This window comes from Parambassis ranga, chromosome 15 (genome assembly GCF_900634625.1).
Source record: "Parambassis ranga chromosome 15, fParRan2.1, whole genome shotgun sequence".
Lineage (NCBI taxonomy): Eukaryota > Metazoa > Chordata > Actinopteri > Ambassidae > Parambassis > Parambassis ranga.
Genome location: NC_041035.1, coordinates 12933827 through 12957796, shown reverse-complemented (window position 1 = coordinate 12957796; position 23970 = coordinate 12933827). Strand labels below are relative to the sequence as shown.

At 43.3% G+C, this 23970-nt stretch overlaps 2 protein-coding genes across 4 annotated transcripts; both read right to left on the bottom strand.

The window, feature by feature from the left end:
* Positions 1-367: 367 nt before the first annotated feature.
* c15h10orf71 (chromosome 15 C10orf71 homolog) lies at positions 368-15217 on the bottom strand. 3 transcript variants are annotated; one of them, XM_028422639.1, is made up of 3 exons: positions 14771-15217; positions 4299-13139; positions 368-4142 (listed from the first exon to the last, which is right to left on the bottom strand). In XM_028422639.1, the coding sequence occupies exons 2-3, from the start codon at positions 12927-12929 to the stop codon at positions 1008-1010; spliced, it is 11766 nt and encodes a 3921-aa protein (XP_028278440.1). In that variant the 5' UTR covers positions 12930-13139; positions 14771-15217; the 3' UTR covers positions 368-1007. The 3 variants fall into 3 exon arrangements, with proteins under 3 accessions (XP_028278440.1, XP_028278439.1, XP_028278441.1); XM_028422640.1 differs by having other exon boundaries at positions 1578-1708; positions 2022-13139; XM_028422638.1 differs by having other exon boundaries at positions 368-13139.
* A 2819-nt stretch (positions 15218-18036) lies between these two features.
* Positions 18037-23002, bottom strand: drgx (dorsal root ganglia homeobox). Its single transcript, XM_028423658.1, has 7 exons — positions 22957-23002; positions 22707-22795; positions 21831-21931; positions 21293-21394; positions 19610-19782; positions 19274-19386; positions 18037-19190 (listed from the first exon to the last, which is right to left on the bottom strand). The coding sequence occupies exons 2-7, from the start codon at positions 22762-22764 to the stop codon at positions 18811-18813; spliced, it is 927 nt and encodes a 308-aa protein (XP_028279459.1). The 5' UTR covers positions 22765-22795; positions 22957-23002; the 3' UTR covers positions 18037-18810.
* Between the last annotated feature and the right edge of the window lie 968 nt (positions 23003-23970).

Sequence of the window (23970 nt, the reverse complement as noted above, 5' to 3'; positions counted from 1 at the left end):
ACGGTGGTCAAAGCCAGTTACTGCTTCTCAGGGGATCCACAATATATGAGGTTACTGTAAAAGTGGGGGTAGATGCAAGTATTCTCAGGACAGCAGTGTACATTTAATATGAGTGGATCAAGGGAAATCAAGCAAAAGACATTTTCACACAAGATTATTTCTATCGTTGGTTCCCATAGGTATTGTAGAAAAAGTGATTGTTTCATATAGCACGTAAATGGAAGATGTCATTAATGAAATAGTCCTTTTACTTTTTAAACTCTCATGATGTATAACAGTACAGAACTTCATTTTTCTTACATACATAATAGCGTTATATTCTTAAACAGCTGTTTTGTAGTATAATGAACTCACTCTGTTACACCAATCGTTTATTATTTTATTTATTTATTTATTTTAAAGCTTGATTTGTATGTTTTCAGTGTCTGTATAAGCCCATGTCACACTACTCTGGTTCACAGCAACATTCTCACAAACTTCCAACTTTAAAAAAAGACTACTGTATGACGCTAAACCTCAATCCTGTCAGTGTGTTTCCACTTTGACACAGTTCCAACCTATGCTTTATAAACCAATTGATTGCCACTTTGGGTTTCATGCATCACAAAATGCCAAAGTAGGATTTCACAAGCAAGAAAAGAAAAGAACAACTGCAGCAGGCCTGTCATTGCTCATAGCAGAAAAACACATTTCTATAAATAGCTAAACAATTGTGACATACTGTTGCTGTTTGATGTACTGTATGATAGGGTTTAAGAGGCAACACAAGAAACATCTTAGCTCTGGACATTCAAAAGTCAAATGGAATGGTGAACTCTGTAAATCAATAAATACATCAAGGGTAAATCTCTATATTCAGCAGCAGCAATTTAACAGCATGTCACTAGGAATACAAACCAAAGACATTCTTACACTATTTCTTTACAAATGTTTGTAGTACACATTATGATCCATTCATACTGTGCTTGAGGATTTTATTTATTCTTTATCAACTCCAGTCTTTGTTTTCACCAATCAGATACCTCCATAAAGTCCTCCAGCTCACTCATGGTTATTATATCACGGGGCTGATATCGTGAGTGGGCTGAGGTATCATTTTCACAAACTGAGCTTTCTGCAGGCTGGCTGTTTGTGTCACACTTGGGGAATGACTCTTGTGAGCCATATGTGCTGTAAACTGTCTTGTGTGTTTTGTCCGTATTATTAACCGTGTCCATGTATGGAGTTTTCTCTGGACTGTAGCGGCGCCCTTCAGAGTTTTGTTCTGGTTCAGGAGCTGGATATCCATAGCTGTGGCCTTCCCTGACAGGCTGCTGGTCCTGCTGGTAGAGAGTTACAGGGTCTGAAGACCGGTGGGAGTGCACATTGTTGATAGGTGCAGGTTGATATCCTTTAGGATAATCATGATAGCCTTGATACAGAACATAGGGCTTTTCAGCCTGGGAGATGGGCTGTTGTTGTGCCTCAATCTGCATTTTGCATTGGAGCTGAGGTTGTTGCCGGGGGCGTGAGATGCTCTGGCCAGACTCACGCACATTAAGCTGAACATACTTTCCTGTCTCTGGGTCAAAGAAAGTCTTTGTTTTTACTTGAACAGGCAGGTCGACTACAAAATACTGACCAGAACCAGGGTCTTGCAGCACCTTGCGCTGGGTCAGTGGGTAGGGCTGGGGATAGCTTGTCTCTACTTGGTACTGTGTCACTGGAGCTGGATGGTTGGCATGATGGAGAGTGGGAGAAGAGGAAACATGAGCAACTGCCTTAGGAGGAGCAAGGTGGGAGGCAGGGCCAGTAGCATGCGGAGACACATTGGGGAGGGAAACAGGGGTAGTAGCATGAGGTGAGGCAACTGGGATAGAGATAGGACCAGTGGCATGAGGGGAAGCATGGAAAGAGTGTTGAGAAGATGAATGCTCTGTTTGGGAAGAAGGCAAGCTAGACCCCAGTGCTGGAGCATGAGTGAGGGAAACAGGAGGGGAAAAATGAGGGGAAGCCACAGCATGACGGTTGGAGGACCGTACCTCAGTAGAGTATGAGGAAAGAATACCGGAGACCTCGTTCTCAGCTTCAGTTTCTGCAGCTTTGGACAGCTCTTTTTTTATCCTCCGAGTAGTTAATCGTTTAGCCCTACGTAGGGCTTTCTCACTCTTTGGGGGAACAGCTGGTGGCTTGCCTAGGGAACGGGAGACATCACTGCTGAAGCTACAAGCTGATTCTGGACGATCATAGTCATATAGGCCTCGTATATCAGCCAGGTCTGCCACACTAGTGGCAAAACTCTCCATACCCTCAGACATGTTGCTGACAACAGAACGGGAGTCCTCTTCATCCATAGCAATGCTTCTCCTAGAATAGGGCCTGTGATGAGGGATGGGGACTGTGTAATCCTGTGATGAAGTTGCAGAGGATTCATTGATGGAGCCAAGTTGGTTTAATCCTGTGTCAGGATAGACAGGAGTTCCAGCACTGCATCTCATTATCTCCTGCTCTTCCTCCCCCCTCTCTGACCTTCTGTCCATAGGTGAGCCCACCCTGAAATCCTCTCCAAAGTTCTTATGGAAGCGTGGGATGACGGACTTGATGGAAGAGGAACCTCTGGTGGTGTTATCCTTAACTCTGAACATTGAGGGCTTGGTTCCTACAGCAGGAGAAGATGTGTTAGAACGGGGAAGAGATGGAGCGGGAGATGCAGGGGCATGTGGTCTGTAAGGCCTACTATGGGATGCTAACTCCTCATTTGACTCAAGGCCAGATGGGTTGTTTCTATGTTGCAGGGGTAATGGGGAGCACAGTTGTTTTTCTCTGGGTTTTCTCTCTGAGTCTGTGATGGCATAGTACTGAAGAGTATCCATCTGTGGTGTACTTCTTTGCTTTTCAGTCTGAGCTGCCTTCACCTGTTCTCTGTGCACAGCCAACTCTTCTTCTTTTTTCTTTTTAGCCTGGATGTCATCTTCTCTTTGAGCTAGCATCTCTTGTGTTTTTTTCTCTTTCAGTGCTGCTTCATTCTCCTTAATGTGTCTGGCCTTATCAGGGCTGTAGTGCCTTTCTCGCTCCTGCCCTGTGTAAGTCTGCTCTGTTTTTATCTCCTCCTGTCTGATCCTTTCTTTTGCAAGCATATGAGAAGCCTTTTCATCTTCTCTCTGTCTTCTTTGCTTTTCTTCTGCAGCTCTCCTTTGCTGTTCCTCTTGTGCAGCTCTCCTTTGTGGATCCTCTTGAGCAGCTCGTGTTTGCTGTTCCTCTTGTGCAGCTCTCCTTTGCTCTTCCTCTTGAGCCGCTCTTCTTTGCTGTTCCTCTAGAGCAGTTCTCCTTTGCTTTTCTTCTGCAGCTCTCCTTTGCTCTTCCTCTTGAGCCGCTCTTCTTTGCTGTTCCTCTAGAGCAGTTCTCCTTTGCTTTTCTTCTGCAGCTCTCCTTTGCTGTTCCTCTTGAGCAGCTCTTCTTTGATGTTCCTCTAGAGCAGCTCTCCTTTCCTGTTCCTCTTGTGCAGCTCTCCTTTGCTTTTCTTCTGCAGCTCTTCTTTGCTCTTCCTCTTGAGCAGCTCTCCTTTGCTTTTCTTCTGCATCTCTCCTTTGCTGTTCTTCTTGAGCAGCTCTTCTATGCTGTTCTTCTGCAGCTCTTCTTTGATGTTCCTCTAGAGCAGCTCTCCTTTCCTGTTCCTCTTGTGCAGCTCTCCTTTGCTTTTCTTCTGCAGCTCTTCTTTGCTCTTCCTCTTGAGCAGCTCTCCTTTGCTTTTCTTCTGCATCTCTCCTTTGCTGTTTCTCTTGAGCAGCTCTTCTATGCTGTTCTTCTGTGGCTTTCCTTTGCTGTTCCTCTAGAGTCGCTCTTCTTTGCTGTTCCTCTTGAGCCGCTCTCCTTTGCTTTTCTTCTGCAGCTCTCCTTTCCTGTTCTTCTTGTGCAGCTCTTCTTTGATGTTCCTCTTGAGCATCTCTCCTTTGCTTTTCTTCTGCAGCTCTCCTTTCCTGTTCTTCTTGTGCAGCTCTTCTTTGCTGTTCCTCTTGAGCCGCTCTCCTTTGCTGTTCTTCTTGTGCAGCTCTCCTTTGCTGTTCCTCTAGAGCAGCTCTTCTTTGCTGTTCCTCTTGAGCAGCTCTCCTTTGCTTTTCTTCTGCAGCTCTCCTTTCCTGTTCCTCTTGTGCAGCTCTTCTTTGCTTTTCTTCTGCAGCTCTCCTTTCCTGTTCTTCTTGTGCAGCTCTTCTTTGCTGTTCCTCTTGAGCCGCTCTCCTTTGCTGTTCTTCTTGAGCCGCTCTCCTTTGCTGTTCTTCTTGAGCAGCTCTCCTTTGCTTTTCTTCTGCAGCTCTCCTTTCCTGTTCCTCTTGAGCAGCTCTTCTTTGCTGTTCCTCTAGAGCAGCTCTTCTTTGCTGTTCTTCTTGAACCGTTCTCCTTTGCTGTTCCTCTAGAGCAGCTCTTCTTTGCTGTTCTTCTTGAGCCGCTCTCCCTTGCTGTTCCTCTAGAGCAGCTCTTCTTTGCTGTTCTTCTTGAGCAGCTCTCCTTTGCGTTTCTTCTGCAGCTCTCCTTTCCTGTTCCTCTTGGGCAGCTCTTCTATGCTGTTCATCTGTGGCTTTCCTTTGCTGTTCCTCTTGAGCCGCTCTCCTTTGCTGTTCTTCTTGAGCAGCTCTCCTTTGCTTTTCTTCTGCAGCTCTCCTTTCCTGTTCCTCTTGAGCAGCTCTTCTTTGCTGTTCCTCTTGAGCAGCTCTTCTTTGCTGTTCCTCTAGAGCAGCTCTTCTTTGCTGTTCTTCTTGAACCATTCTCCTTTGCTGTTCCTCTAGAGCAGCTCTTCTTTGCTGTTCTTCTTGAGCCGCTCTCCCTTGCTGTTCCTCTAGAGCAGCTCTTCTTTGCTGTTCTTCTTGAGCAGCTCTCCTTTGCTTTTCTTCTGCAGCTCTCCTTTCCTGTTCCTCTTGGGCAGCTCTTCTATGCTGTTCATCTGTGGCTTTCCTTTGCTGTTCCTCTTGAGCCACTCTCCTTTCCTGCTCCTCCAGTAAAGCTCTCCTTTGCTGTTCCTCTTGAGACAGTCTCTTCTTCTCTTCTGCAGTTCTCCTTTGCTGTTCCTCTTGTGCTGCCCTCCTTTGTTGCTCCTCTTGTGCAGATCTCCTTTGTATGTCTGTCTTTGCAACTCCCTGCATTCCCTCTTTAGCATCTCTCTCCTCTTCTTGCATTTTATTCCTCCTCCTTTCCCTATCCTCTTTTTTCTGCTCTTCACCCTCTCTCAATTTTGCTTGACTCTTCTCCACTGCCTTTTTTCTCTTCTCCTCATCAGTTTCTTTTATTCTCATTTCTTCTCCCCTTTGCTGTGCTTTGATCTCCTTTTCATGAGTAGTTTTCTCTTTATTGTCTTTCTGTTTTCCCTTTCCTTCCTCCTCTGATATTTTCTCAGCCTCTCTTTGTTTCTCTCGCTTCTCCTTTATCTTAGCAGCTACAGCTTCCCGCTCTCTTGCTCTCCTCTTCTCTTCTCTCTGAGAAGCTCTCTTCTCTTCTTCAGCCAGAGAAGCTCTGCTCTCCTCTATCATGTGTTTTATTTTCATAGCTTCTTCTCTTTTCTCCTCTTCACTCCTGGACATTTGATTTTTTTCTGTTTGCTGAGTCCTTTCTGTCTTTATTTTATCTGTCCTCCCTTCCTCAGTCTTAGCCCCTGTGTCTTTATCTCGTTGTTTTTCAGTCCTCTCACCTTTCTTAAGAGGTGTCAAATTCCCTGTCCTGTGGTGCATTTCTCCCACAGTTGATTGAGGAAGAACATTTTTATCCAAACTTGTCTGTCTTTCAGATGTGTTCCTTGGCATGTTGACTAGAGAAGATGAGGTTGCTGGAGGCACAGGATAATTGTTTGGCTGGCAGATACCTTGATAAACTTGACTCTGGGTGTCCCCTATGGCTGTTTGTCCTGTCTGAACTGTTGGTGGGTTATTTCTCTCTTTGTGGTTTGGATTCTTTGCCACATTGTCAAATACACTGTGGTTCACTTTGTTATCTGGAGGTATTTTTTCTTGTCTTTCTTTGTCACCCAGTTTGAACATCCCTGTTCTCTGGTGTTCCTTCTCTGTAATGGGAAATACTGGTGCTTTGGGCTCTTTGTTCACTTTGGCATTCATCTCTGTCTTATTTGGCACTCCTTTCTCTTTCACAGAGAGGTCTTGTGGGTCAGCAGTGAACACAGGACGTCTGCTATGACGAGACTGTATAAGTGGAAAGAATCCTTCCTTTTTGTTTGGTGGGAGTTCCTGAACTGTGTCTGCCTCTCTGTCCTCTGAAACAATCACTTTTAATCTGGCATAATCAGCAAGTGCTGATATTTCCGGTATTGTGGATACCCTTTCTTTTGGTTTGGGTTTAATTTCAGGTTTTTCTTTAAGTGTACTTTCCCTTGTTGAGTTCCTTAAACTCTGTCTTTCAGATGAGCCGGGATGGTTCTCAGTGTGATGTTTTCTGATGTGATTAGTCTGATTTCCAGTCATGTTTTCAATATTACTCCATCTCTCAGTGGAACCATCAGTCTGTTTTGAAGCCAGCTTTTCATGTGCTTCCCAATTCTTTCTTTTCATGTTCTCCTCTTGAGTGCTTTTTGAATCTGATTCCACTGTTTTGTTTTTACCTTGATCCACATGAAACACAAAGGCTTCATGTTTTTCTTCCTTGTGTGATTCATTGCTGACAGCTGTCCTATTTGGTGGTAACTCTGGAAGTTCCCTTTCCCTTGATGCATCTACAACACTTGTGCTATTGTTATGTTGCTTGTTGCTTGTTTCTGTTAATCCTTGTACTTGAAAGTAATCTCCTTCTTCTGGCTGTTCAGCTGGAGTAATCTCACTGGTTGCAGTAACGCTGTTCTGATGAGTGCTGTTTTTTAGTGATTCAGACAGTTTTCTTACACTGGACAGCACATGCTGTACTCCTAATCTGTCTTCTACACTGTCTCTCATCTTCTTTTCAGTGTTTACTGGAGTGAGGTTTTCATTGTTTACTTTTTCTTCTTGGCTTGATGGAGCAGTATGCTGATGTTTGTGATCATTAGCAGGCACCACATCAGAAAGGGTGGTGGTGATGGGGTGCTTTCCCACCATTTTCACATTGCCCCTCTCCAGTACTACTGGCACAACTCTGATGGCAATCCTGTCAATGTGCACGTTATCATCATCTTGATTATTTCCTCCAGTGTGTGTCTCATTATGTTTCAGGGCTAGAGTGTCAGAAGAACTTGCTTTGTTAAGAATTTGTGGTGGTGTTGACTCATGTCTCTTTTCCGGTGCACTCTTTCCATCTGTGGTGCTGCTTTTGGGTTTATTTATCACAGGTGTTTTATCTTCTTTCGGTGGTGGCTGGACACCCTGTTTTGTCAATGTTTCAGCATCATTTTTGATTCCTGTGTTCATCACTTTGGCAATGACATTTTCATTTACATCTGTTCTTATGCTTTTTGTTGAGCTCTCTTTTGCTGATTTATCTGTGCAGTCTTTTGGCTCTGTTGTGTTCTGTTTGCAGAGAAGGGGTTGTGTTTCAGCTTTATTTTTAGCAGGTACTGTGACAGTGAAGGGCACATCTTTTTTCCCAAATGGATCTGCTTGTGCTTCCCTTTGGAGTTTTGCATTTTTTCTTGTGTCTAAGGTTGAGGTTTTTTGTTCATTTTCTGGACTTTGTATTCTAACTTTTGCATGATCTTCTGTTTCCTGTGTGTCCTTTGACTTTACATCCTTTTGAGATGTTTTTCCTTGTCGTAAAACAAGATCTGTGTTGGGACATTTATCTGGCACAGAATTACTGTGCTCTTTGCTTTCTTTATGAGCACTGTTGTTCTCTGGACCAGTGCTCACAGATGGCTTTCTTTCCCGCACAGTCACCATTATTCCCATAATCTGCAGGCTGTCATCAGCCACAGGAAGGCCTATAGAGGGTTCTGTGTCCTTGTGTGCTGCTTCTTTATTTTCAGCCTTTTCTGTCATGACCAGTTTGCAGCCTGCAGCTTTGACACCTGTAGGCTCAGCTAGATTCACTTTCTTGTTGTCCGTAGTGGGATTTTCTTTCTGTTCTCCAGAGATGTTTCTATGGTTTGCTTGCTCTTTTCTTTGGTAACTTTTAAGTGACTGCTCATTATTTTGCAGTGTAATCTCAGATTGATTCTCTTGCTCTTGATACAGTATTGAGCTCTCCTTGCCTGCTTGTTTTGGCTCCTTGCTGTTGGTTTTCAGTGAATTTTGTGGAGCTTGTGGATGTAAGTGATCTGCTAACGGAGTAGTGGCTCCTGCAGGCTTGGTCGTAGCAGAGTTAGGAGGTGAAACAGACTTGACTTGTTCATTCTGTGCTCCTGACAACTCCATCTTGTGCTTTTGTGTATTGATGCTGAACACTTTGTTTTCAGGCTTTTTAGACATGTCCAGTGATGGCGGCTTTTGTCGTATATTAACATTACCTGCTAGCTGCTTTATAGAGCTTTTGCTTATAATACCATCTCGTTTAGCAAAACCTTTTTCTTTAATTGCTGAAATCTCCTTTTCAGCATGAGCCTTTATCTTGGAGGTCAGAATCTCCTGTTTGGTCTGAGCTCTATCTTTTTGGGATAACGCTTTGGGAGGGGTAAAATTTAGATCTTTAGCCGGGCCTACGTTGGGCTCAGTTGACTTTGGTTTTCTTTCAACAGGGGGCACTTTGGCAAAAACTGAATCATTTTGCTGTGAACCATCAATTTCTCTCAGAGCTTCATGTTTTTCAGCACTGTCATTCTTTACTGTATCAGTAACACTGTCACCATTTGTAATCTTATCTGCATCGGTAAAACAATAATCTGCACTGGATAATTTGAATTCTTTGGATGATTCACTGTAAACATAAAGAGTTTCTTTCCCTTCACTAAAGCTCTGTACCCCCTCTTTATTTTCTGTGTCATCTGCTGTGAGTCTACTTGTAGGACCGTCATTTGATGTCTCTTTATTAACTGTTTCAACTTTATTGAGAGATGTATTTTGTGTTTGGCTGAAATCATTTGAAGAAACATTATTCTCTGCAGTTGACTCTTTGGTTTTGTTTGTAGAAACTGCATCAGTTAAACCATATTTCTCTCTAAGCCGATCATAATCATCAGCCCCTCTCTTATTGCTATGTAACGACTCATCCTTCTGTTGTATTTGTGCTGCCTGATCCTGCTTTTTCTCCTCATTTTTATTGTTGGTTGTGGTGTTTGCCTCTTTCATTGCAGTGTTTCTGGCTTTATCTTTTTGATCACTTCTCATTTTCTCCTTTATTTTGGCCAGTTCTGCTTTGGCTTTAGCTAACTCTGTCTTAACTTGCTCTACTTTGTCTGGCTCACTTTTGACCAGTTTCGTTGCCGTTAGTTTTGTTGTGAGTTTAGCTGATCTTTCCTGTATTTTTTCTGTTATTGTTTGAGTCAGTGTTGTTTGTTCTGATTTTCTCACTTCACGTTTTGCATCTTTGGCAGCAGTTGTGTGTGCTGTAGTTTCCTCTGCATTCATTTTACCTACTTGAACTGAATCCTTCTGATCCTTTGCTTGTCTAACATTCTCGACTTTAATGTGGTCAGATTTGACCTTTTCCACTTTAGCTGCATTTGTCTTCACTTGTTCTGCTTTGGTTTCTTTCATCTGCTCTGTTTTTGTTGCTTCTGCGTCCCTACATTCAGCTGCAGTCTGTTCTACATTAACCTTTTCTGTTCTGATTCGTTCTGCCTCTTTTTCAGCTTCTCCTGCTTTTACTCGTTCTTCCTCCACTTGTTCTGCATTGATCCTTTTCCCAATGACCTGCTCAGTTTTAGCTTGCCTCATTTTTGCCTGCTCGGTGTTGGGCAGTTCAATTTTTATGTGTTCCTCTTTTAGCCTCTCTGCTTCAGCTTGCTCTGCTTTGACCTGCTTACTAAGCTCTTCTCTGGTATCCCCTGTAATATTTCTTGGCTTGACTGTTACCCTCTGCTCTCTGGTAGTGTCGGCCTCTGCCTGGTCCTCTCTGACCCTCTCTGGTTGTGTTTCTCTCGGCTGTTTTGCTCTCTCCTCTTCTGTTAGTTCTGATTTGGCCTCTTCTGTTGTAACTTTCTCTGAACCAGCCTGCCCTGCTAAAATTAACTTAGCTGCTTCTGCTTTGGACTGCTCCACTTGAGCCCACTGCTGAGCTTTTGCCAGCACTGTTTGAGTGTGTTGTGCTTTTATAGGTTCTGGCATAACCTGTTCGGCCTTGACCTCAACTAAGTGTCTATCCTTCATCATCTGGTTTGGGATTATAGGTGCAGATATGTTGCCTGGGTCAGATATCAAATTCTGTTCAAACCGTGTCTTAGCTTCTATTGGCTGCATGTCTTGTATCTTCGGAATTGCTGTGTATTGTTTCCTCTGGTTTGTTTCTTGCATGGCCTCGGGTCGGTCTTTAGTAGAATAAGATGCATGCTGGCTTCTGTATTCTTGATCAGTATGTCTGTAATAATTCTGTGTCACATAATTCCCTTTTATTTCATTTTCCTCTGAGTACTTGTGAAGAACATTTTTATCCCTATAATCCAATAGTTGCTGTTGTCCATGATATTCTTGATTTTCATTACTACATGACCATTGTGGCAGCTGGTTAGAAGCACTACAGCTTACCAACTCAGGCTTTTTAAGATCTTTATGTTCTTTATTTGGCAGATTTTCTTTTCTCATCTCTTGTTTCCATGGAGAGATAACTGCTTTCACACTGAGCTGTTCTGTGTCTTGGCTGTTTGTCTGTCTCCACCAATCCTGTGAGGAAACATTATTGTAATCCTGCCTGTTGTCTTGGAGCTGCTCATATCTTTCCACCTTTGTGAATACTCTTCCCACTGTTTCATTAAAAGGTTGTTCAGCATTTGCCTTGCTTATTAAATATTCTCTGCTTTTATTGTTGCCAGCAGTTAGCCTAGATGTTTCTGTATAAGATGGATTAGGTGTGTATACATTGCCTCCCAAAGTTCCCAAGTTATCAATCACGTCTTTCTTATAAGAAGCAAATGCTAAGTCTTCATAGAGGTTCTGTCCATTAGCCAGCTGATTGCTAGAGTAATTTTCAGGTATGAAGTCAGTGAACCCAGCATGATGAACCATCTGAGCTGGTTGGTAATCATTCAAAGAGTATTCTGGATATTGGCCTGTATGTACTGATGGAGGTTGAAAATTTAGTGCCACTCCAGGGCTATACTGATACGCAGCAGCAATTGTCCGTCTGGATTCCTCTAACTGATTGTATGGATCAGGAAAATCAGGCATATCTATCACAGTCTCTCTTGGCTCCTGATTGAAGGGCTGTTTGCTTTTCTCCACACTCTCCATTCCTTTAAATTTGGTAGGGCTGTAGGTGCTTTTCACTCTTTTCCTGTTGTCTTTGAGATTGAAAAGTAAGTTTGTGGCTCTGGATTTGTAACTGGACATTCGAACATCAGGAGTGGCTCCCCTGCTTTCAGCTCGTACTGGTGGATGTTCCACAGGCTGTGGAGAAACTCCATACTGCTGGAAATCTACTTCCTGGTGTGCCGGGGCAAAAGGTGTGAGCAACTGGCTGATGTTAAAGGGTGTTGTACTGGTGTTACTGCTCACAACATTTGGTGCGGCTGTTGCTATATTATTGCTAATGGAAATTAAATTCTGATTACTATATGGTCGTTCTTGTTGATCAGGTATCACCCCTGTTGTGATATTTTGCGCTGTCATCATTTTGATTTTTTGCTGGAGGGCTTTGACAGAGCTGATGGTGTCGCGGACTCGTCGAGACATCTCGATGGTTGGTGATGCAGTTGACGGACGTTGGGATGGAAGTCTGTTAGGTCCCAGACTCTGGGCTCGCTTCCTGTGAGGATAATGACCTGCCAGCTCAGACTCACAGCGCTTCTCTACAGGCGCAGCTTTTTGCAGCATTGTGGATGTTGATGTGGAGCGACCAGGAGCTGAAGGAACCACAGGTGCCAGGTTACTCCTCAGGTGTCTGTTACCCCTGTAAGGCCCTCGTTGTTGATCCTCCAGTGAAAGCTCCTTGTACATTGGCGTCTCATACTCTGAACAGTGCATAAAACCTGAGACCTGTCCATGCTGGAAGGGAAACCTGTTGTAGTCTCTCCATACCCTGAAGGGACTAAACTCGCTGTGTATAAAAAAGTTAGAATTACAGTTGACCTGTGCAGACATGCTGTGTTTACTGTGTGAAGACCTCATAAACGAAGGTGCAGAATTGTGAGACATGTGAGCCATTGCTGCCACTTCAGAGGAGTAGAAGTTGCCACTGTTATAATTTTGCTGGTACGACGTAGAGAATTCTGACAGTTCCCTTTGGATACTCATCAGAGCTGATTTGTCCCAGGTTGTCTCATCATTCCACTCTCTGAGTCTTTCATCCACCACTGCTCCATCCCTGTGTTCCTCAGAGTTGAATGCTCTGATGAGAGAGGAAACTCTGGAACGACTTCTGCGCTGCTGTGAACTCAGCTCTGTGGCTCCATTGCTGAGGAAGGACAGCTGTTCTTCCCTCAGAGTGTTTGCCTGTTGAGTGGTTTCCACATAGGAGTGCTGGAATGTGGCAGAAACCCTCCCGTGTGTCCAGTCCTTGTTAACCTCCCACTGTGGATCTCTGTGGATCTCAGCTCCATACATTCCTCCATGGACCCAGTCCTGTCCATACTGCTGCACCCTGAGGCTGAAGTTCTCATGTGCAGCTCTTTTAAGTTCTTCCCTCTCTGTGTCCTCTCTGTCCTGGTCACTGTGGCTAAAGGCCAGCTGTCTGTCTCTCTGGGTGCAGGGTGAGGACAAACTGAGGTCAGAGTCATTGTAAACCGCCTCATCACCAATACAGAGACTCCTGAATGCTCTGTCAGTCAGACTGCTGACCTCACGGTCATTCTCATCCAGAAAGGACCCGCCACTGGAGGTGTCACTGTAGCCTCCATCGCTGTGCTTTCGATGGCTGCCGCTCTTTCGTCCCGAGCGGCGCTTCTCAATTGAGGTCATGATGTAGACTCACTTACAAAGAACTCTGTCTGCAGTTGTTCAGTCATTCATGCAAATGTTGACCTCAAAATTATACACTCTGCCTGCCACTGGAGCTGCAGCACCCAAAGTTTGGGGCCCTGGTCAGGATTTTGTAATGCCAGTCGCTCCTAAGACATCGTGCCTTTATGTTGGCCTCTTTCCAAAACAATCCTGGAATTTGTGATCTTCCTAAAGGAGAAAAAACAGGTGTATAAGTCGACTGCTGGTCGTTCTTATAATGATGCATAAGTTGTATTTTAACCTGGATCCAAAGCTTTAAATACACACAATGTTTTCTCTGATGTGAGATAATTTTACAGAACTGTAGCTCATTTGTGGTGGCGCTTAATTTATAATAGCTGGCCTTGATAAGAAACGGTTTCCCTTTGCAGCAATGTACTGTATGTGGTTCTTAGAACAGCTCTGTAAATCCTTCCACTCAATCACTGTGACCTTCAGAGACATGTTGTGAATAAAACCTCACTGTTGCTAGGCGCATTAAAGAGAGCTTCACGTGAGTTATTTTGGGTAATCAAGACGCATCCCGACAAATTTAGATAGGTGCGCTCACGCAAATGCAGTCATGTATCTATGACTTCAGTGGACATTACACTGACTTATATTCATCTCATGGATTCAGTTAAAAAATAGGACTGTTTTCAGATACACATATCATCTCTGAACTGATAGCTACATATTGGGTGTGTATCTATGGTATTATGTCCGGGTAGGGTGAGTCAAGTGTGACTTGAAAACTAATCCTGTAGTAAACAACCCTTTGGTTTTACTACAGTACAGAGCAGGTGGAAAGCAGACTAAAATATCCTGAAGCAGAAGTGCTGCTAATCTGAGACTTTAAAGGTGAAATTAAGTTCACTGCAGATGAAGTAAAAGCTGATGTTTTAATGTGACTTTCCATCTAGTGATACTTAAAAACACTGAGTTTTATATTTAAAGCAAGCATTTTTCTCCAGTGCAAAGGCCAGAGGTGTGAGCACCACCTTATGTCTGCATCTGATCTTCTTCTCTTTATTCATCAGCAGTGAGTTGCCTGTTGTGCTTTATTTTTAAAATTATTTAGAAAACATGTTTGGATTTGTTTAAATCCTTTTTATCACACACTGCCTCTGTTATATTTTAAATAGTAAGTTTGTAGCTGTAGAGGCAGCGGGGTAATATCATGGGTATATTCTGGTTAAATACACAGCAGCTGCCAAGCAGCCGTCACCTTGCTCAAAATATCCAGTGCTTCATTAATACCTTCTGACCTGGAGGCAATCCATCTCATACACATCAACAGAGCAGCTAACACACCACTACTGTACAGACTGGCTCAGTCAGCATCAAAATGAGCTGGTGCAATGTTAAATGGAGCTCAAAAAATGTTGTGCAACATTGCCTCAATATGTCTCCTCTTTTAGAGACGCATTAAGAAAATAGTCAAAACAATAAAACACAAACAACACATTACACTCAAGAATACATCAGAAACACACAATGTTATGACAGCTGTCCCTAATTTTAGTCCCTTTTTTGCAGAAATAATCTGTTGCTAAACTGTTAAGAGTCATTTCTTTTTTCTTGCATGTGACAGGTTTATTTTTGTCCAGTGTCAGGCCTCCAACTCTAAAACCTGACACCAAAGATCTGTCACTTCTGAGAGCAGAAAGTGTTTAGAAATGTCATTATATGCCAGTGGAATAACATAAAACTCATTTCTATACATTTGTTTGCAGGAAAATATCTTCATTTGTTGAAACTGCATGTTTGAATGGAAGCCTTTGAACATGAACAGGAGTGCACACTGAGTTCTTGCTTACCTTGCAGTTCTATAATCCATAGTTAGGGCCTTGTTATAAACTCCTCAAAACGGTTTGTGTCCTCCAAAAAAAGACCTTGCTGATCTTATCCGGGCCTGCCCTCTCTGGCAGCTCTGACTCTTACAAGAGTCGAGAGCAAAAACCCCTCTCTGTAGTCCACAAGCGGGTCTTTGAGCATCTGACCATCAGCAGGCAGCAGGACTCGGGGGCTGGAGACCAGACAGAAATAGAGGAGTTGTTTCAGAGAGAGTGTCCACCATGGGGAACAGAATGAGGGCTTGAGCTAGCATGCGGGTCTGTGAGATCCTTTGGTGTCGAGTGTCAGACGGATGAAACAAACAGCCTCTCAACTATTTATAAATCTGGACAGCTACAGTTGGCCATTAGTAGCTAGTGTTAACTGGCGGTAAACTGGGAAAATATTGCAATGACGTAAGAGGGGTCCAAACCAGGAAAAGAAACATTTTCTGAAAATGGTTTGCTGGGTTGCATTGTAGGTACTGGGTGGGTGAGTAGGTGAAGGGGGGCCTCTAGTTTGGGTTTTAGGGGACATAAATAACTCGGTTGCCTCATACTTGAGTGCTGCTCTCTTGGCTGAACAGATCTGACAAGCACAGTATGGAGTGTCAACAAGTGGCTCTTGGTCACCACAGCCCACTGGAATGAAGTTCTTTGTCATATTTATCTTTTCATACAACACAGTTGTGAGTAAACTTGAATTTTGCATAAAACTGGGATGTGTAATTTCCCTGACTACAGCCTCACTCACCCCCCTGCAGAAAAGGCCATGAGGCAGAGTAAGGGGAGGAACTGTCCCTCTTCCCTTCAGCTCCTCTCCCTCCCCTCCATGCAGCTCGCTGCTATAATAGGAGATTGCTGTTGCAGATAATTTCCTGGGATTCTTGGCGGGTGCAGGGCCGGCCTCACGGGTTGATGGACACACACACATGGGCCCTAATGGAGGCACACTCCTCCGCACATGCCCACACCAGCACACACAGGTGGCTTTACATACAGTGTGCTAAAGTTTGGGAAAGGCTGAAGTAATCCCTTTTCAACTGATCTCCTTCTAAACAACCTCCAGCCCACATGTCTCCTCCTGTCGTCCTTTCGTTCATTCCTAGTCCATCTCCTCCAGCTTTTACCTCTTTGGACTCTTGTCAATCATTTTACTTTCACCTCATTTGATGAGATAATTAGCTTCACTGATATTATACAACTAAACCTTGCTAATCTATCATCTTGTATTCCTACTTATGTTTTGGTCTTCAACACTGAATGTACATGAAAAAATATTTTTACTAATAATTGTAATTAGCTGAACGCTTCCTCAAAAAAATAATCAGTGTATTAGGTTTGAAACGAAGCCTGTCATGTGGAGTCTGTACATTTTTTCCTGCTCACTACCCCCCTCTAGTGGACAAACACAGAACATAGCTCCAGTTCAGTTTGACCTGTTTAGAAATGCGGACTTTCTGACGTGTAGTAAGTTTTTGCACAGTGCAACTTTTCAACTTTGCTTGAACATAGTTTCCCTGTGAACATTGATCACAAACGCTGAGGATGCTCTTCCCTGTGCTGAGTAAGGAGCAGAGCTGTGGTGCCAGCAGACAGCAGACAGGCACATTACTTGCTGCATTAAGACAAGCTTTGTTTATGTAATCTCTATTCAGAGATGAGCTTAATTGATTCTAATTGATTGGGATATTGATTAGCTCTGTAGCAGGTATGAAAAGAAGAGATGACATTTTAGTGTGGTGATTTTTTGGCCCTTCAGTGGACGAGGCCTGAATGCACTTTGTGTTGGAAAGCTGTGTGTGGCTGAATAGTAAAAATTTGGGTAATGCACCTAATGTCAAGCAAAAGCCCTGTATGTACACTTTATGTGTCTTTTTCGGTTTGTGTCCGTGTATGTGTGTGTGTGTGTACATCTCCCTGTTTCAGGACATATTTCCCCACATCCCTGCAAAAAAAAATATTTCATTACTGCAACAAAAGAAGCCCATTAACTGCACTGTAAGAACAGAGTTCAACTGCTGTCCCCCATATTCACCATGTTTGTCTGCTTTTCTGGCCGCTCTCCAGCTAATTTGATATAACAATGCTCCACAAACCCGCCTCAGGACTTTTTTTAGGTGACAGAAAATTATCAATGATGCCACATGCACAGCTGAATGTCAACACCAACTTGACTTGTTTATGAAATATTAAAGCAGTGAATTATGGGCCCCATGTGGAACTTAATGATGATCGGAGTCATTATAACTTCTGCATCCTTTGTTTTGGCTAATGATTAAATTCCACAACTACTGTATTCAATTTTGGAACGATTTGAATGTGTCTTTCACATCTTTTGTGTGACTTGGCTGGATTCTGTCGTCCATTCTGGTACATTGTGGAAGAGGAGCTGATTTGTGTAAGGATATTGTGTTGTCATTAGCTGCCATGTCACTGGGCTTTGCTCTGCTCTCATGCACTTAAAGCTAAATCATTATATTAGGACATGATGTTTTTGGGGGTAATATTATTTGGGGCATAAATAGATCCGGCAGGGAACCTACAACAGGCCTATACTGTGATATTTAACGTGCAATTACAATTTGATATAAAATCCAGTCATATTATAAAAACTCTTACAGTCACAGTCTGTAAAAGCATCACTTTATTAGTATAGTTGTCAGATATTTACAACATGCACACACAGTGGTAGAAAAAAATGAGGATGTGAGCACTATACAACCTGGCACGACTTCTGACATTATCTCCCTCTTCTGTGTCACCAGGGTGTCGCCTCATCAATTATTGAACCAGTACTTCATGGTAATACATAATTTCTTATCAATTATTCATGATAATGTGTGTGTAGTTTACTTAATTGTGTTATTGACTATCAAAAGTAATTTCCTGAAAATCCTCAAGGACACAAATTGAATCAGCCCAACTACTGGTTGTGTGCTCTGCGGGTTAGGTTTTCTCAGTCTGGTCAGCTGATCTTTTATCTGTGAGTCACTCTAGTGAGGAGAGAAATTTAGGGGGAAAAAAATGAATCAACAAATATATTGCCTGTGATAAACTACGTGAGTGAAAAGCCCTGAGGTGATGAGAGATGTTTTTTGAAAATGTAAATTCAACATTAATAAATAGTATATATCATGGTTTTAATTAGGTTTATTATAAAAAAAATGCTAAGAGGAAGAGAGAGAGTGAGCGCTCCTAAAAGTAAATAAATAATAAGAGTCACGAGTGCTCTCCTCTCCCGGCTTTAAGGGAAGCTGATAAATAATGTATCAGAACAGATGGCTGGAGCGAGAGGCAACAGGAGAGGAACATGAGCGGCTACATCTTTAATTGTTTTAAAGAACATGTCACAACAGGACTAGTGTGTTCCCTGTCTGCTGGCGCTACAGATGTGCTAACAGAGTGGAAGGGACAACTGCCGCTCTGTCACCCAGTCTGCTTTATCGTGCCTGGGGTTCACACACACGAACAAGCTCTAGTCTGGCACATGTACACATTTACACTGAAAATGGCCGATCAATCAATTAAAGTGCACTTTCACTTTAAAGAATGAGAGACGATTGTTTGAGCCCATTTGCTGACCTGATGGCATTAACGTTATATTGCCAAAATCTTCACTGTGCTGCCATCAGATTTACACTTAGTTTACATGCATCAACATTCACAATGTAAGCATCTGTCCTCTCAGTGAAAAGAAGAGGAGCTACTTAAATTCACATTATCAAATGTGTCTTCTTTACACTAGTCCATCAAATAGAGTCCAAGAGTGCATGAAGACACGTAAAGATCCAAAACCACAGTTGTGCTTTTATGGGGGTAACCAGGCCCCAAATATTTCTCACAATGATAATTTACTGTCAAATAAATATTTAATGTTTGCATCCATACAGTGTGATACAAGAAAAGATGTCTGTCCCAGGCAGCTTCTGGAGTCAGTCAGTAGTTGTGCTTAGTTGTAGTGTAGCAATAACAGGCACGATCACACAGAGTATCAGTACGTCCACATTTGTGTCCACAACGCTTCACTTTTTCTCCAGTGGGTCCTTGGAGCAGTGAGGGTGTTTATCAGGACTGCCGCCCAATACAGAAACCTTCGTGGCCGGGCTGGGACTGGAGCTGTCTCCACCTCTTCCGACAACACTGGGTACCTCAACGGCATGACCCACTGCGGGCCTCACCACCCCGGCTGCGCTTACGCCGACCCCAGATAAGACCCCCACACTGGCGCCGGGTCCAGTTGCCGCACTGAGCAGGTTGGCGGACTGCAGCACGGCCTCTGAGTGCTCGCGGGCCTTCATCCGCAGGGCAGCCACGCTGGCTGTGCGGTTGCCCTGACAACCATAGGGTGGCAGAAAAGACAGGCCCATGGGGTCAGAAACGCAGCAGGAGCACAAACCGTTACCTGGGAAGTAACAGAAATGAGGTGAGACTAGTGAAGAATCACATCATCTTCATCATTCAAAAATGAATAATAAACATATTCACCTTTCAGTGTGGCGACCTGTGAGAGGGCCTGGGCGTAGGTGGCGGAGTTAAGGAGGGTGCCTGGTATACAAGACGGGAAGAACGGACCTCCAGGACCCACAGTCCTGTTGATGCTGCAGAGAACAAACACAGGGTGAGTTGAGTTTATTCTAAGAACACACCTGCATGTCTACAGACATTTACAGCTGTTTTTCAAATAAGCTTTGAATACACAGAATGGGTTTATGTTGCTTTCGCTCACTCAGCTCCACCAGCCTGAAAATCTAGACCAAGCAATCCTCCAATCGTAATTTTTCTACTGTCAAACAATACAAACAGGCGTCTGTCTTTCCCCACCTTTGCTGCATCTCCAGTGGTTCTTTCTGTTTTCTTGTCTGGTCCACCGGGGACTGAGAGTTGATGCTGCGAGATGGAGGAGTGCCCTCACTCATCTGCTCTTTTCCTCCTTCAGGGTCCGAGCTCCCTCGTTCCGTCTTTCTCCACTTTGCTCTGCGGTTCTGAAACCAAACCTGCATTTATAAACAGAAAAAAAGAAAACAAAATAATGCACTTCTTGCTTTAATTCATTTCATTTGTTTTTTTTGGAAACCAGTGCAATAGTATAGAAAAGACAGTTTTCTACCTTGTTAAGATCTCTGTCAGTAAAAAGAATTGCTCTGTCTAGAGTATATCAAAAGGTCTTTGAATGTGTTATAGCAGCGCTCTAATTTCCTACAGTCCCTGACTTATCCCTAGAACTTCCCCATCCACACAGCTGAGAACATATAGCCAAGTTCTGGTATCTTAATCGAATGAAGGTCACTGCCTATAACAACATTTAATTGAGCAATTTTTCATTATCATATTTTAATGACTTCCCACTGACAGTTGTGCTGCCCGAGAGAGAGGCAGCTATGATGAAGTCGTTTATTTCCCTATTTAGTGATTGTTTGACAACATCAGATTCGATTAGGACTTGGTTCTAGCAGGCATTAATCATGATGTGTGAATGGAGGTTATAGTCGGTGTGCATGTGCTCTGCATGCCTCCCATTGTACCGGGGGTATAAATGATGTCAACAGCCAAACAAAACACATGCATTCATTCGGCATAAAGAAAGGACAACATTTTGGTGGCAGGACAACAATACAACCAATGGACTTATCTCACCCCTGCACCTTCCAGCTAGAAGTCGCGCCCCCCCACACACACCCATCTCTGAATGGGCTATAATTGCTCCATTAATCTCAATTTGCTGCGTGCTCTTAATGCGGGGGAGGCCCATTGACACTTTACAAAAAGGGGGGCAACAACACTACAACAGAAAGGAAATTTATTTTCTAATAATAATGTAAGTTTAATATCCCTGCATACTGCGGTGGATTCATGTTCAGATTTAATAATAGGAATGTGGTAATCGGATTAGGAGGGGAATAATTTGTTTACAATCCCTAATTTACAGCGCTGGATTCCATTATCAACCCCGCCATTGGGTTTAAGCGATAGTAAGATGACCCTGGGGAACAAAAGGCAAACTATTATATTTCCCACAATTAGATCTGCGCGCACAACAAAACCCAAAAGCAAATCTGGAATGCAGGAAATTACATACAGGACACATAACTTAATTACATCTGGCCAAGTTTATACCGGCGCATATGTGCAGGGCAGCAACGGAATATAAATTGTTAAATTTAAGGTTGTATTTTTAAGCATTTATATGTGTGAGAGAGAAAGAAGAAAGGAGTTTCGGAGCCTCCAGACTTTGACCTCTTTTAAAACACACATCATCTTTTTCTGTCTCCGTTACGGGAAAGAGATCTGCACGCCTGATGTATTCTTACCTCTGAGACGCGGACAAATTAGTGAAGAACATTATCGCTGGTTAATTATGAATGACCGATTAATCAAGCTAATCTAATATTCACCATTATGTTGATGTTATTAAAGTGCATCGCCGGAATGACAGAGTGGCTTAATTTACCCCTCTCCTACATGGTCAAACGTGCCCAGGACACGTTACATTTGCTGCAGCCATACCTGCACTCTGGCCTCGGTCAGGTTGATCTTCATGGCCAGCTCCTCCCGGGTGAACACGTCCGGGTAGTGGGTCTGTGCAAAGACAGCCTCCAGAGCCTCCAGCTGCAGTCACACAAACAGCACTTATACTTTAAGGAAGACAGATTGTGTTTGATTTTTAGTGCTGAAAAATCTTTCTTTCTTTCTTTCTTTCTTTCTTTCACATATATCTTGTTGGAAATGGTAAAACTCGCAAAGGGATAACGGATAAGAAAGAACTCACTGCGTGAAATTAGTTTAAATTGTGCCCTGACGTTAATTGTTTAAGTGTATGAAATGAACATTTATGGTTATATTTAGTCTAAAAAATTAAATGAATAAATCTAAAGAATTCGTTAATATTGTAGCCATTTTCTATCTTCATGTGTGTGTGCAACACATGGAAAAACCTGGCCAACTTTAATTCTTTTCTTTCTTTCTTTTTTAACTCTTAGTAGTACCGTGAGTGTGTGTGAGTGTGTGTGTTTCACCTCGCCTTTTTATTGTGTTAAATATTTACCTGTTGCAAAGTAAACGTTGTTCTGTTTCTGCGCTGTTTCCTGCGTAAAAACCCATCATCAAAATCGGCCGGGGCGTGGTTACCAAAGCCGCCTGAATTCACTGGAAAAGTTGACGAGAGAAGAGAAATCAGTAGTTTAATAAAATGTTGATTAAGGCCAATAATGAGCTTTACAGATTAAACAATGTTATTAACTATTAAGAATAATTCATGTGAAAAGAAACACTGAATTTCACGTCAAATTGAAATGTAGAAGAAAAAGGCCAATACATTTTGGCAACAGCGAACATATTTTGTATTTCCATTAGCTGCATGAAACATTGATGTTGGGTGTCTGAGGGGAACCATGACGGACTAAGAGCCATGACATCCAACATCTGTGCCCGGGACAAAACGCCCCCTCTGCCCCGGGGCCAAAGCACCAGCGCTGCTCACACAAACAGCCGGCAGACTGACACGGCAGAGGGGAAAAAACACTTAACCCTTCACAGTCTAATTCGGAAATGTTTGATGGATACAAATGTTGGTGCGCTTTGCATCCGATAGTGAAAATGTTAAAGGACAGAAAACATCTCAAATGTTATGTCGACTTAGAAAGGAAACGTGTTTCAGTTTATCTCAGAAAAAAAGTGTTTTTCAAAGCTTCTTATTTTTAACTGCACCTTAAAAAAGCCCAAAACACAACAAAAACAAAAGAAAAACAAAACAAAGAAGACATCAAGCAGGCCTGAATTGTCGCGTTCCCACAAACACGCACACACTTTGTGCGCGCCTGTACAATAAACACCACAAAACTTTACAGTTTACAACAGAGTCACATTAAAATAATGAGATCAGCTGGAAACAATGATGTAAAATGCGGGACGGAGAACTTACATGTGTTGGAGCGACAGCACTCTCCGTCCAGCTGAGGCGGACAGTGAAAGTAGAACATCCTGGCGCGTCTCAGAGCGGCGAAACTGAACCTGGAACACAGACAAAAGTTTCAGCTCAGAGCTGAGAGCGTCCAGAGCATCTAAAGAGTGGGTCTGATCTGTGATGGAGGGACATTAAGAGGATACATCGCCTCTATACTAACGCGTGCGGCGGGATGAAGACTGAAAGTTGATGTGTGAGAGCATCCTACCTGCGGTGAGGATGCTGATGTGAGTGAGTTCGCGCACTGGAGAGAAGTGGCTGCTGCACTTCCTCTGACTATCTGACTCTGTCTGGGAGTGTCCACATCTCTCTCTCTCTCTCTCTCTCCTCTTCCCTCTCCCCTCTTCCCTCTCTCTCTCTCTCTACCACACACACACTCACTCACACTATTCTCTCCCTCTGTTTCTCTCTGGGAGTGTCCAGATGTCTCTATAACTGTATAACTGTCTGCAGAGTGTTAAGGCTTTCAGCTAGTGTCGCAGAATCTCACGCCTAATTGGTCCTAATCGGATTATCATGGCTTTGTCTCTCTCACCCCCAACCCCTGGTGTGTGTGTGTGTGTGTGTCAGTCAGTGAAAGACGGATAGAAAGACAGAGGGAGAGGGGAGACATGCCCTGGGTGGCAAACGGCAGCTCTGCTCTGGTGCCAAAAAATTCATCACAAGTGATTGTTATTCCAGAGTCAAGCAAATTCCCTAACCATAAACATGCACACATACCCGCTGCACTTTTTATTTGGTTCTTTCATATATTAAAAAAAGGAGGATGACTGCTTTTGGGTTTTAGATTGACTGTCGGGTGGGTTAATTGCTCGTCAGGGTGTGTTAGGGGGTCCACTTTACAAGGAGTTGCGCATGTAGAACACTCACAAGGCCAAATTTTTGATTTTGTTCACAGCAAGGGGTCCTGCGATTTATTTCGCTTCCTCAGATAAATGATCTGCTGCGGGACCCTTTCAATTAGTTTTAAAGCGCATCAGGGACGGCAGAGCGCAGACGCCAAGCGTCTCTGAGGTGGAGGCAAAATGAGGCTTCGAGAAGCAGCTGAAATTTAGAAGAGGAGTGCGGGATTGGACTAAACCACATAAAGTGCAGAAAATCCCTTCTAATGGCGCGTAATTGGTTCTGTAATATCATTACAGGCGGATAATGGCCAGTTACAGGGCCCCGCGCTATTAAGGGTTTCCCTGGCGTGCAGCGTTTATGTTATTAAAGGGGGAAT